Genomic DNA, 13,484 nt, shown 5'->3' on the forward strand with positions numbered 1-13,484 from the left:
AAGCCAGAGAAAAAGGGTAAAAAGTGTCTCTGTCAGTGTAAAAGAGGTTAATGGGCTCAAAGTACAACTTTCAACCAACCAGTTACTGAGCCAACTTTCCCATAAACCCCATCTTCCAAAAGACTGAAAGAACAGAAAAATCATATTCTGCATGCATGAATCAAAACTAACAAAAGAACCTCCTAAATGAAGGTCAGCTTGAAGAATTAGGTGCAAATGCTAATCTTGTGATAGGAAAAGACTGTCAAACTGCTCCCTATCCAAAACCTGATGAAATGGCTGGTGATCGTCGACATTATGAGCCATCTACATTTTGCAACGCCAACCATGATTCAGAAATACGGTTGCCAAGTGGTAAAGACATAACCAGAATGGGAAAAGCAGAGACAAAGAGTAAAATAGCATAATGAAGATCTCTTTAATAGGCTACTACGGAGGCAGGCAACAACTACAGTACAATCCTGAAACTTATAGGCTAAAATTGAAGATTTCACCTCAAGGTGAAAAAGAATACTCATTCTAAGGACAATATTTGGAATGTATCCTAGGAAATTATTAGTGAGGACACTCAAGATGACAGCAGTGATGATGTTAACTATCACCACACCTTTTTAATAAAACATTTTACATTCGAGGTGAAGTCCTACAGTAATGCTGCTTAGATACATCCACTGTTTCTTTTAAAAAAACATTCTAACTCATTAATGTATGTTACAAATGTTAAAATAGCATCAGTGGCATGATTGCATTTCAATATACTGCTTCATTAGAGATGCAATTTAATATTGCTAGATTTTGTGTTTCTCTTAAGGCATGTAAAAGTTCTAATGAATGGCAGAATTAAATATAAATTATTGCTTATGGCTTTTGTCACGTAATTATGAAATAAGGCTACTACTTTCTAAATACAAAACCCAACAACACTCAAGCAACTTCATTTTGGTTGAATACCGAATCAATGAGATGGCATCCTCTAATAAAACTGTTCAAATAAACCTTCCACGTTGCCATGCTGAACTGACTCACTAACAAACATATATTTACATCCTGGTGATTTCTCCCAGGTCTTCAAATATAGTTTTTAAATTACTACATATCTGTTATCACAAATCGAACTGCCCTGGAAACCAGCTGTAAAAGAAACAAATGCACACAGAAAACATGGGATGCTAACATGGAAAATTCGTAACTGGAAGTACCTCAGCAATAGGGCTGCCAAGCACAGAGAAATCAAGCAAATGCAAATTTAAATCAATACAACTTGTAGAAGTTTACAAAACAGTACGAAAGCTGGGAATTCCTCATATGGTAAAGACTGTTCCAGTGGTCTGAGCAAGGTTCAATATCAAAGACTGTTAGCAAATATGTGCAATATGTAACAATCCACCCTTCTCCCCCATTTTGAGAGCTGATAAGCAGATGGTATTAAAGTTTAGAAAGCAATTTGGAAGCAGTTCTGACCACTGAAAGTATCTGGTAATTGGATGCAATCGGCCCAGACAAACCAAACAGGAAAATTATTAGGGGAAAAACTCCTTCAGTGCCCTCGTAACATTCTGTTATGGGAAGCATAAAGCCCAAATCTACATATTTTACCACGTACACAAATCAAAATCTGTTCTCACCCCCTCTCTTTTCCTCTCATCCCTTCTTTTATGCCAGAAAAACAAAAGACCCAAATTCATCATCTCAGAATTTATGTCAGTTAGAATCACAAACTCCCTGCCTTGACAGATTACAGCAGCAAGGCAGCACAGACATTTGGCTTTCCCAGCACAACTGGGCTGAGAATTCCTCACTTCACCCATTTGGTTTCCAAGAAACAGAAGGGGCTGCAGCTGCTCCCAGCCCCTGCCTGCTATCCCCAGTCTCCCATCAGTCACGACAGTATTGAGATGAAGATTAAATACAAACTTTCAAACATCTTCTGGATCAGACCATCCTGAACAAAAGAGGTTAAATCATTTTCTATCACCAACAGTCCATTTGTTTCTGACTGGATGCGATTTTTACTAAAAGGGCTGCAAATCGGCTGGATAGACTACACTGAAAAATGGAGTTGTAAAAGAGGAAAACAGATTGAAATTTTCTAAGAAATGGATTATTTAGTGACAGCTTGTTTAATGTCACCTGAAAGGAAAAATAATTTGAGTTCATGTACAGAGCTGCCACTCAGCAAACTGTATATCTATGTTACCAGACTAAAAAGAATCTAAATAATTCAGTTCATTCTCAGGTTTCAATTAGGATTCCAGCCATCCTACATCCAAAGATGCATCAAAACATCCCTTAGAAAAAATACCCTGAATGGAAAAGATGAGGTGAAACAAATTGGTTTAGTAGTTACCACAGTCGGAGATGTCGAAATGAATTATGTTCTGGCTATGTGAATAGGAAAAAAATATGAAAAGGATGCATGTATGCTTAGTCTAATTAAAATCTAAAGCTTCTACTCAACATGTATTTTAATGCCATTGTTATTTTAATTACTTTTCTTTCTATACATCATAAGCTAATCATACCTACATTTGACCACCTTTCAAACCAACTACACTATTAAGTATTCATTTGTTTCTGCTGTCATTTAAATTAATGCTTATAGAGCAGCTATTACTTCTGTCAGTGTATGCAGCAATTAAAAACTTAGTACTAAGTCAGTCACTTTGGGGTAAACATTTTTTGGGGTATTTCTCTGTAATTACTAGTGATGGGTAATATGTATTGATTCTGATAAGTAACCCAAAGAAGAAAATAGGCCATGATGAACCTAAAAAAAGGAGGGAAAATGTTGTTCAGGACTGTAAGAAATAAGCATAAAAAGTACGGACAGGCCTAACTCAAGACTATCCCACAATTTCTAAGCTGTTCTCATTGTGGGAATAAGTCTCCATGCAAGTAAAACTGGAGTTTGCATTCTCTGTGCCCATAAAGTGAAACTTTGCTGAACAGAATTTCATCTCACAGGGAGAGGGAAGTTGGGCCAGCCAATAGGTATTAGAGAGAAAATGACCAAGAAGTTCATACATTAAACTATAATATTGTATTTTACAATTACAATAAAACTCTACTGGAGTTCAGGACTTAGGTTCGGTCCCTTTATGAACCTTTATGAAGCTGAGATGTTCCCAGTGTGGAAAGACCACTACTTCAAAATCAGCCTTGGATTGAACCCATGCACTGAAGGTTAGTCCAAAACTTGTGTTATTTTTGCCAACACATAGAAAGCCATTGCTCTGCATGTGAAATATACTTATTCCATTATGATGGTTCAGTAATCATAAACAATGCTTCAAAAAGTAACTATCTGTGGAAGACATTACAAGACCACTGAAAAATGGATAGTCCATGGTTAAGGGGACTTCTGCCTTTTATCCATTAAGCCTCAGCACACACAGGTTTCCTTCACAAGAGGCACCATCGTGATTATGTAGTTGTGCAAACCTCAAAATAAATATAGCCCAACTCCCTTTGCAGGCACACATCCACAATCCCACGACAGGATAATCAAACTCAGCTCTACCAGGTATTTTCAAACACAAGCTACCAACAGATTTCTGACTTGCTGAAGTAGATGGCACGAACTTATCAAACTAGAGAATCAGTCTTGGGAGGTAAGCACGCATTAGCCATATTTCAGACCTAACCTTGGTTAATGACTTCTTTTATAGTTTACAAATACAGTTTTAATTAGATTTATTAGATTCAATATTAGTAATTTTTAATCCTGAAGCATGAAACATGCAGTAGGTAATGATGATTTTTTCAGTAGCTTATTTGGAAGATTACTATCATCCAATCTATTTCCAGAAATAAAATGTGACTATTCTGCCACTTTTAAAACCAGAAAGCTTTTCAAAGAATAATGAAAAAAAAGAGCACTTCTTTTCAGCGTACATCTGTCAGTGTTAAACAACTGCACAGAGCGTCTTTTCACAGACATTCTTCCTTGTCACCTTTAATCAGTTGAAAATGTTGCAAGGAGGCACTTCCACCATTAATATTCTTTGTTTGATGAAAGAACAGCATTTCCAAAAGATTCAAAGTATCCCATGCCTTTTGTTTGCTCATTTGCAGTCATAGTTGCAAAAAGAAACAAAAAAATCTAAAGTCAACTGAAACCTCAGATTCAGCCATTATCTCTTGTTCTGTGCAGGAAGCCTTTCACGTTAAAGGTTTCTTCCCATGTGAGCTGGCAAGTAAATCTGCTGGAAAATTCTAATTCACTTAACTCTCTTCCACCTCAAAAATTAAAGAAAATGTGGGTATTTTTTTTTTTAATTTTAGATTGTTCGAGAGAATCTATTCTATTTTTGTTGTAACATAGCAGTTTCTGTAAGGAAGAATCAGATTCTCCCAAAGACCTGGACTGCAGATAAGGCAATACTGCAGGAAATGAAGCATGAGGGGATGATTCTACAGGGCACAGTGATGGAGTTGTGTGTCAACCCTGCTACTAAGTGTCCATAATGTTAAAAGGCATCCAAATAGAAAAAAAGAACACCTTTAAGTCCATACTAGTAAGAACTTAGATCCATCTTATCTGTCTCAGTGCACGTTATGGACTTCTCTGCATTTTCAGATTTAATTTTTAATTAAATAGTGTCTCAAAATTGAGAACATGTAAGAGAACTCTACGACTATAGTCCTTCACATAGGCATTAGAGATAACAAAGCAAAAATATACCAGATTGCCTAAGAAAGGCAAATATAGATCAAAATAAAATGATCATCACTGTAGAAACAACCGATTTGTGCTCAACATCTTGTTTATTTTGCCTTAAGACAAATTCTCACATATTTAACAATTACATAAGTGTTTTCAAATAGCAACCAGCACAGAGTTAAATACTCCACTATCCTAAATTATTTTCCAAAAAGTTTGTTTATGCCTCAGTAGGTAAGGTATCACAAAAATACACTAACCGTAGACACCTACAACAAAACTGCCATTTAAAAAACAGAAGGGAATCTTGACTACATGGGAAGGTAGCAGGACTAAAAGCACAGTTTAGACGAGAAGGCTGGAGAGGAGCAAGGATTAGTTTTTCAGCCTGTGCTAACCTGCCTCCTGAAAGTAGTCCCATCGATCCCAGAAAACCTTCTTACTGTGGAGCTAATAGCCAGCCTAAATACAGCTGCAAAACTTGTAGCACACATCAGTGAGCTCAGAACTAAATTCCTACAGAAAAATTTCCAAAATAATCTTAAAAGGAAGAATTCTTACAATAGAATGTCTAAAATATAAATTCAGAGTACCTATTTTTCACCTTGTTTCATTCGATTCATAGAAAAGCAGCTGGCCATGATGGACAGCTTATGGTGTTACTCTGCTTTGCTATGTGGAAGATGGAGCAGGTTTAGCTGGATTGCAGGAGCTGGGCCAGCTACAGGAGACGGCATCATCAACTCTTGGCAAAACCTGCCTCATCGTTCAGCCAAGGGTCTGCCAGCCAGCACCCCACTGCTTGAAGGATGGTAACACTAAGGAAAGACTTTCTGGAGGGGAAATTAAAATTCAGAAAAGAAAATAAGACAGTGATTTTTCTGGGGTTCACCAAGATTATAAAAGACTTCTTTTCTCTCGAGCCTCCAGGAAATGCAAAATTTTAAATAACCTTGGGATTTGTTTCATTTGGATGCTTTAAATGATTCCTTTGAGCCTGTAAGGCCTATGGTCCCTGAATAGACTTCTGCAGCTGCTGCACCTAATTTCATTTTGGCATGGGAAGAGGCTAGGACATGTCTGTGCAGTGCAGTCTCACTCTTCTCCCTCAAGCAGGAGCTAGCATAATGATTCAATAAAATTTAAAAGTGCCTTTCATCACCTACATTTGTACAGAGTGATTGCAACTTCAAACAGAATGAATACAAGTAAAGAAAGCAGAGCATTGTTTACAGGGTGACAGCTGATTTGCAGCCAGAAATATAATTATGGATGATAAAAAAGGGAAAATAGAAATGCAAACTATTGATTTCTTGGACTAATTTAGAGCTCTGTTCCTGATGTTGATCAGTAAGGCATGTTTGTTTATGATAATCCAAGGGGAGTTTGTAGTATTCACATGTCACTTAGGACAGTGAAGGTTAAAGGGACTTATTTTTCCCCGTCCTTGTTTCTTTAGTGATTGAAATATATTTGAAAAGAACTGCTGTCTGAAATAGATATAGCATTTCAGGCTCTAATGTAAATTGGTAAACATATTGTCATAATAAAAATCAAAGCAAAGCAATCACCAGCAATTCAAAATCCCTGGCATTATCTTGGATATAGGGATGAAAATATGAACCCTGTCAAGCTGTTTTAGCCTAGTGCAGTGTAAAAAGCAATTTAATATGGTTCACAGAGAAGTCAGAAACCAAGACACTGCTGATCCTGAGATCAGCAATCACTGTCAAAGCAGACAAAGCTGCTGTTTCATAGTTCTTGGCCTCTTCTGCACTGGACTGCCACCCAGCACCTCCCTCCCAAGCCATCTGGGATTTGCTTCTGGTTAGAAGGAGGGGTGGCAGGACCCTCCCCACACACCCCCTCTCAATCCATGACACCCAAGTTGAGAAAAGACAGAAAGGGCTCTCCAGTCAGTTCAGTAAGAGACAGATAAATTGAGTGAGAGAAGGTTCATATATATTTTGTTTAAAGTCTATTAAATGTATCTAAATTCTGACACATTAATGGTTTGCTCAGTTCCCACTCCCCATGAACAAAAGCAAGATGCTGACCAGCAGAGCACCCTGTATTCTTCTACAGACTCTCAGACATTCGCTCCCATTAGTGACCCATCATAGAAATTAGGCTAAAATGAGGATTTTTTTTTTTAAAAGAAAGCATATAGGAACCTTGCTCTGAGTTGATTATTCTTCATTCATAAGCTGGCAAGTCTGATAAGGGAAGAATATACTTTCAAAGTTTAACCTGCAAGGACAAAGTGGTGGCTTTGGCTGGGATAAGAGTTAAATTTCTTCATAGTAGCTAGTATGGGGCTGTATTTTGCATTTGTGCTGAAAACAGTGTTGATAACACACATAGGAATGTTTTCGTTACTGCTGAGCAGTGCTCACACAGAGCCAAGGCCTTTTCTGCTTCTCACACCACCCCACCAGCGAGTAGGCTGGGGGTGCACAAGGAGTTGGGAGGGGACACAGCTGGGACAGCTGACCCCAGCTGACCAAAGGGATATTCCATACCATTTGGCATCATGCTCAGCATATAAAGCTGGAGGAAGAAGGAAGGAAAGAGGGGGATGTTGGGAGTCATGGCATTTGTCTTCCCACGTCACTGTTACACATGATGGAGCCCTGCTTTCCTGGAGATGGCTGAACACCTGTCTGCCCATGGGAAGTGGTGAATGAATTCCTTGTCCTGCTTTGCTTGTGTGCATGGCTTTTGCTTTACCTGTTAAACTGTCTTTATCTCAACCCACAAGGTTTCTCACTTTTACTCTTCCAATTCTCTCCCTCATCCCACCGGGGGGGAGTGAGCGAGCGGCTGCATGGGGCTCAGCTGCCCACTGGGGTTAAACCACGACAGACAATTCACATCATTCCCCCATCTGTTCGCCTAGTAGCATCTGTAGATAGTATCAGTTTTCAACTCGTTTAGTATCTGTAGCATAGTGTTAAAAACCAGTTGTGAGTCCTTGGTCTAGACCTACAAAATGTGGATTTCTGCAACTGATTGCAATCCAGGACTTCACAGCATTTAGTTTCTAAGACCACAGAAGGCCAGATACACTACTGAATACAACCAGTCTCTTACTGAAAATCAGTAGATGAACTCTAAAGAATTAACAACTTAAAGAGCATTCTTTTGCAAGATTATCTGCCCTGATTAAATAATATTCCAACAAACAGAAGAATTAAGCCTTCAAGATTGCAGGCAACAAGCAAAATCATCTCTGTCTACAGGACTCCACCACATCCGGCATCTTAGTTTTCCCTTTTCTGTCCTCCTCACAGGTTTTCATGGTGCTGCAAGACAGTTTCACTCTGCAGCACAGCAAGGACTGTAGGTTCACAAATACACAACTGAATTTAGCAGTAGAAATGTCAGGAATAAAATTCAGCCAGCAAGCCTACTAGCTGAAGACAAAACATGACTTCTATCTGGGCAAAGGCAATTTCTGAATGCCAAAAAGCAGAGGCCAGAAAGAAAACAGCACACTAAGTGACTTCATATGACTTCAAATTCTAAGGAGAAGCATCTTCATCCATCCAGTTTGTATGCACAATAGTAACTTCAGGAAACTGTTGTTAAAAAAAAAATTCTTCGACTTTTTACCACTTCAAAAAATAATAGCACAAGAATCCCTTCTAATCACTAAGTACATGAGTTTTCTTCTTAACTTTTGGAAATTCAGAACAAAAACTCCTTGCGTACCTATAAAATCTCAAGTAATGCATTCCTTTTTCCTGGAGGGCCTATCTTAAAATGTCTCTGAAAATGCCAAGAGTTGATGTTTCTTTCTCTGAACAGATGGTAGCCACAAAGGTAGTACTAATGCACAACTGAAGTAACAGTATCTTGTACAAAGGCTCAACTGGACACGCTGTAAAGCAGAACTAGTCATGCTTTAGAGACAAGTTTCTTGCACCTTTACTTTATGTACATAGGTTATCTTGAATCCTTTAACAACTAGATGGAAACCTACGCATAACACATTTAAACCCCATTCCTGTTGCTCATAATACAGTCCTGAAATCCAATATGTTGGTTTTCTATTATGTTGCGGGTTTAAAATATATTTAAATAGACATTTAATAGTTTATACCTTTGAATTAGCCCTAGTTCTGAGCAGAAATTTGATGAATAATTTATTCTCATCTAAGAACAGCTCACACTTGGAATCAGGTATACCACCTCTTATTCAGTCACTAAATTACTCTGAATAATTTGTGACCCACATGCTGTGGGTTAATAGTTTATTTGGGCTACTGAAGTTGCTCTGACTTTATTCTTATAGTTTAAGAATTTTTGGCACAAATATACTGGCAAATTCAGAATTTAATCCATGAAATCATCATGAAACCCAGAGGTAGTCTTTTTCAGCTTTATTAAAAAATGGCAGAATTAAGCCCAAAGTCTTTTCTGATCACATAAGACATGAAACTGAAACAAAGATAAAGAGCCAGAGAAAAGCTGGTCTCCTGAAATGACAACTTCATGGCAGCCCAAGCTATATGGTATTTCTCTCTTCACCTGATACAGTGACTAGTGTTAAATAATACAGCCTTCTTCTGTTACTGCCTAAAATCAAATACAGTGTACAGCGTGCTATATGCACTTCTACCACTGAAAGAGAGTAATACAAATAGTCTGTTGTAAACTGTTAAAAGAAATGGCAAGCACTGTTCTTATACAAATTGCGTTGGCTATATATGGAGCTTTTCCCGTTTCTCATGCCTGATAATCTGCATTGCAGCTATGTTGCTTTTTTTTTTCCCTCTCCTGGAAGCTCTTTTAAAGAAAGGACATTACTTGAAATGAGGAGGAAGTAATGCTCATTGTAACAAAAATGTACTGGTAACCAAGTCTGCTAATATAAGGATTTTCATACATCAGAAACAAAGGAGAATGTTTTTAACATATTGCTACCTGTAATCTACAGTTTGGCATTCTTATAAAAAGAACAGATATTTAGCATCAGATTCTTGGTTATGTTTGGGGTTGGTTCATTGGGGTTTTTTGCTCCCTCTCCAATTGCAGTTTTTGGGCCCCCCCCCTTTTTTTTTAATAATGTGCAAATAATTGTAATCTGCCCAGCTGGAACATAAACACATTGCTGCCTTTGATGAATATCATTAAGTACTAGAGAGCTCTATAATGACGCTATTGCCATGTATATATACGTCTACTAAAAATCTCTTCACATTCATGACAAAAATCAGTTGATTATAGCTCAGTTCATTTTTTGTTACTGTATCAATGACATGAACTGCTCTACAGGCTGAACTTCTAGTTATCATAAGGCACACCTGCAAAAATGCGTGTATCTTCTGTTTCATTTTTTCCCTTGAAACAAGCTCTACTACTATTCCCACTCTAGCTTACAAAGCAAATACAAATTTCAGCATTTCTCGCCTGTATTAAGAGTTAAATATAGTATGTGTTATTCACCTAGGAAACCTTCCTTTTTTGCGCTTTAGCAATTAAGAATTCTTTTTTCTGCCTTGAATGAGGAACAATCCATTACAACTGCACAAAACAAAATTGTACTACTTATTTCTGTTAATCACTGAAAATAAAATTATAGAATTTCACCACAAATCTTTCAAGTGTGTTAGATATTTAGTCTAAGATGTTAAGATATTTAGTGGGAGACTTCTCTATAAATAAAAAGCAGCAGCCTCCAACCTGCAATGACTGAATGACTGACTGAAAAAAAAAAAAAATGGAGGAAAAGAAATTGTCATACCGGTGAACTCCACTGTTGCACATAATGATGTGACAAGCTCCAAGCCTGCTACAAAGTTCGGAAGACACCGAAAGCAATCCAACCCCTGAAGCACTGCAGGCAGTGTATGCGCAGGCAGCCGTGCGCTTGGATCGGATAAAGGACCCTATCAGTCGGTAAAGTTCATCCAAGCAATTGAGAGGTCTCATCAGCTGTAAGAGAGGAAGAGAGAGAGAGGTATTTAAATATTTGCTACTGAGAGCACATGAAATGCTTTTTTAGAGCAGGTCATCACAGCGGCAAATGGAATGGCAGGGCTGGCTGAGAAAGCTGAAGCCAAATTCCGTAACATAAATACAGAGCACAGAGTCTTCCACTACGTGACCTACAACAACCTTTTTAAATTTTTAAATTCTTACCGTCACTGATTGTTTCATTGCCAGCCCTGCCTACAGAAGCATTTTTCGCTTCAACAGACCCATCAGTGCCATTTCCATTAAGGGTATTGGCAAAGAAGGGAAGCCATGAAGAGGCAACCTACCACCGCACATATATACAGGAGGGATGCCAAGACTGGTTAATTGACTTGCTGAGAAAATCAGCTTATAATTAAGACAACACTGTCCTTTATTTATGCAAATGTCTACTTCCTAATCCTGACTAACAAAATGGAAAAATAAAAATGAATAGAAGTGACAAAAACATACTACAAAACAAGAACAGTTGACTTTGTAGCAGGACTTAAAATAACTTCAGCATTACTGTATGGAAAATAACTGATCCACCTAGTAAAGAAGGCAGCATCAAGTGGAAGGCTGCTCTCAGAAGAGGAACCTTCGAGAGTGGTATAGCAATGAAAAACATCATTTCATGGTGCTTTGTGTAAAGGAGACATTCGTAAGACAGTTTTGCAGACCTCATAATTCCAAATCCTCTATTCCCTCTATTCCAGAAACACTTAAAGATTCTAAAAAACCCCTCCCTGCTACTCAAAGAATTAATCTTTTGAAAGCCAGATTCATTCCCTAAAGACAGTAATTAGGGAAATGGCAGCCTCACTTGCTCCTATATGAAGGTTACTTCACTGGAAAGCATACAGGTAAAGTAAACCAATTATAACAACCGGCGTACTTAAGCCTGGGCACAAATACATTTAACTTGGTTTAGGTTTATCAGTTTAACTCGCATCCATTTGAATTGATTTTAACTGGTGCCACTACTAATGCAGAGCTACAGGGAACAGAGCAAAAGTCACAGCCCCAAACAGACTATGCACTCACTCTTTGCTCGCTCCAATTGCAAAATACATGCATTAGCTTAACCCAGCATCCCTGGATTATGAGATGCTTTTATCTTGCCCTTGAACTTTTCAGTGAAATAAACAGGGAACAGGTTTAGGGGTAAGAAGCACTCCACACATAACTAAATGTCTCCTGCTGCACCTGCGACTGCTTAGAAAGTTAAGTTGCTGACTGACCAGGGAAGGAGAGGTGCAGGCACATGTCCTCCTCCCCTCCCATGCAGTCCAGCATGGATCTAAGAAACAGGAACTATCAGTCTGTTAATGCCCACGCTAGATGATACTGACATAAAATTTTAGTCTGTCACAGGGCTCAGCTGATGATCACTGTATTTCTCATGCCACAGTAGCTCAATCACTTTTGAAGTCAGTGTAGGCAAGACCCTAGGAGCTTCTTTTTTCCCCCCTATTTGGCTGCAATACAGGCATTAACTCCCCAACAATAGGAGAGACCATTAAATGAATTTTCATAGCCCCTGGGATCTCTCACTCACAGAGGTTTAAAGACAGATGAAGGCATTTTAAGAAAGCCTAAATGAGGAGGTTCAGAAGCAAGCCTTCTGAGCAGGATGCTGAAGGAGTATTTAATTTGGAGCAACGCTTCCAGTTTTCAGAACAAGGAATTTCTGCCTGCACCTGCTCTCCCCTCACCCTGCCGCTCCACCCTCGACATGTTCCTGGAGCTACTGCATTGCTCTGAAAGCAAAATGAAAAAGGAAAGCTATTGTTCCCTTTCTCAAATACACTGATGCACTCCAGTCATGCCTTTTGATACAGAACCACATGGTACCACATACCCCTAAAACACAGGTGGGACAACGTGCTGCAAGAGAGGCCTCCTTTCCCTGCACTTGCCCCCCAGCTTTAAATAATTCAAATTTTCAATGGAATTAAGAAACGCTCAGGAAAGGATTACAATAACACAGTCTGTAACATGCACAGTTTAATTAGGCACTTAACATTTTTATTTACCTTATCTATATAAGCCGCTTTAGATGTTGAATTTGGAGGCAAGTTTGACTTGTCCAGGTAGAATGCCCTGAAAGAACAAACAGAATAAGGCAAAAAACTGTTAATTGTTTAAACTCCTGAACAAAATTTATATAAGAGACTATTCTTGGACACTATCCTAAGGTTCGCTTTTTTGTTTTGTTTTTTTAACTTCATGCTGAGAGAGGGTCAAGGAATAATGCATGGGTAAATAGACACGATCACTCTTTTTTTAAACTAATAAGGAACATTTTTTTGTTCTGGAGACAAAACAGTCCCTCTGCCCTTTGACAGTATAGAGCAAAATTTTAAAGTCTACTTAGTAGAAAAAAAAAAATGCATCTGAAAGCAATTTTCACCAAAGCTATCCATGAAAAGGTTTGTGTCAACTGTCTAGATTTTAATAGTGACTTTGGGAAACCTAGCATATAAAGAGTGCCTGAGCTTCATGCACTACAAGCTTTTTTATATTAGCTGTATGGAACTGCAATAATATAAGACCAGAATCCCAAACACAAAACACAGTACTGACAGAGGCAACATACAGAAGCTCACAATATAAAAAGAAACGAGAAAGCAAAAAGCCTACAAGGGGGCAAATACGCATCATACAAGCAAAATGGCCTTTGCAATGCGCGCACTCACGCATGCGTGGGCAAATAAAAATCAAACTGCCTCTCTTTACAATTTCTGCACACTTCTTTGAGAATGAATTAGTGCATGAAAGGAAAAGCCAAAGAAAACTGTCATTTACCTGCAGAACACAAATGTGATAGAGAAAGCATGCTTACTGTATCAGTTTC

At 38.3% G+C, this 13,484-nt stretch overlaps 1 protein-coding gene across 2 annotated transcripts in view; it reads right to left on the minus strand.

The window, feature by feature from the left end:
- Positions 1 to 13,484, minus strand: part of PREX2 (phosphatidylinositol-3,4,5-trisphosphate dependent Rac exchange factor 2) — a 188,498-nt gene that overhangs the window by 14,384 nt on the left and 160,630 nt on the right. For both annotated transcript variants that reach the window (XM_075743930.1, XM_075743931.1), the window contains 2 exons: positions 12,664 to 12,730; positions 10,413 to 10,603 (listed from right to left, as the gene is read on the minus strand). In XM_075743930.1, coding sequence (XP_075600045.1) covers positions 10,413 to 10,603; positions 12,664 to 12,730 — 258 coding nt within the window. The remainder of the gene's footprint in view (positions 1 to 10,412; positions 10,604 to 12,663; positions 12,731 to 13,484) is intronic.

Source organism: Balearica regulorum, chromosome 2, assembly GCF_011004875.1.
Source record: "Balearica regulorum gibbericeps isolate bBalReg1 chromosome 2, bBalReg1.pri, whole genome shotgun sequence".
NCBI classification, from domain to species: Eukaryota; Metazoa; Chordata; class Aves; order Gruiformes; family Gruidae; genus Balearica; species Balearica regulorum.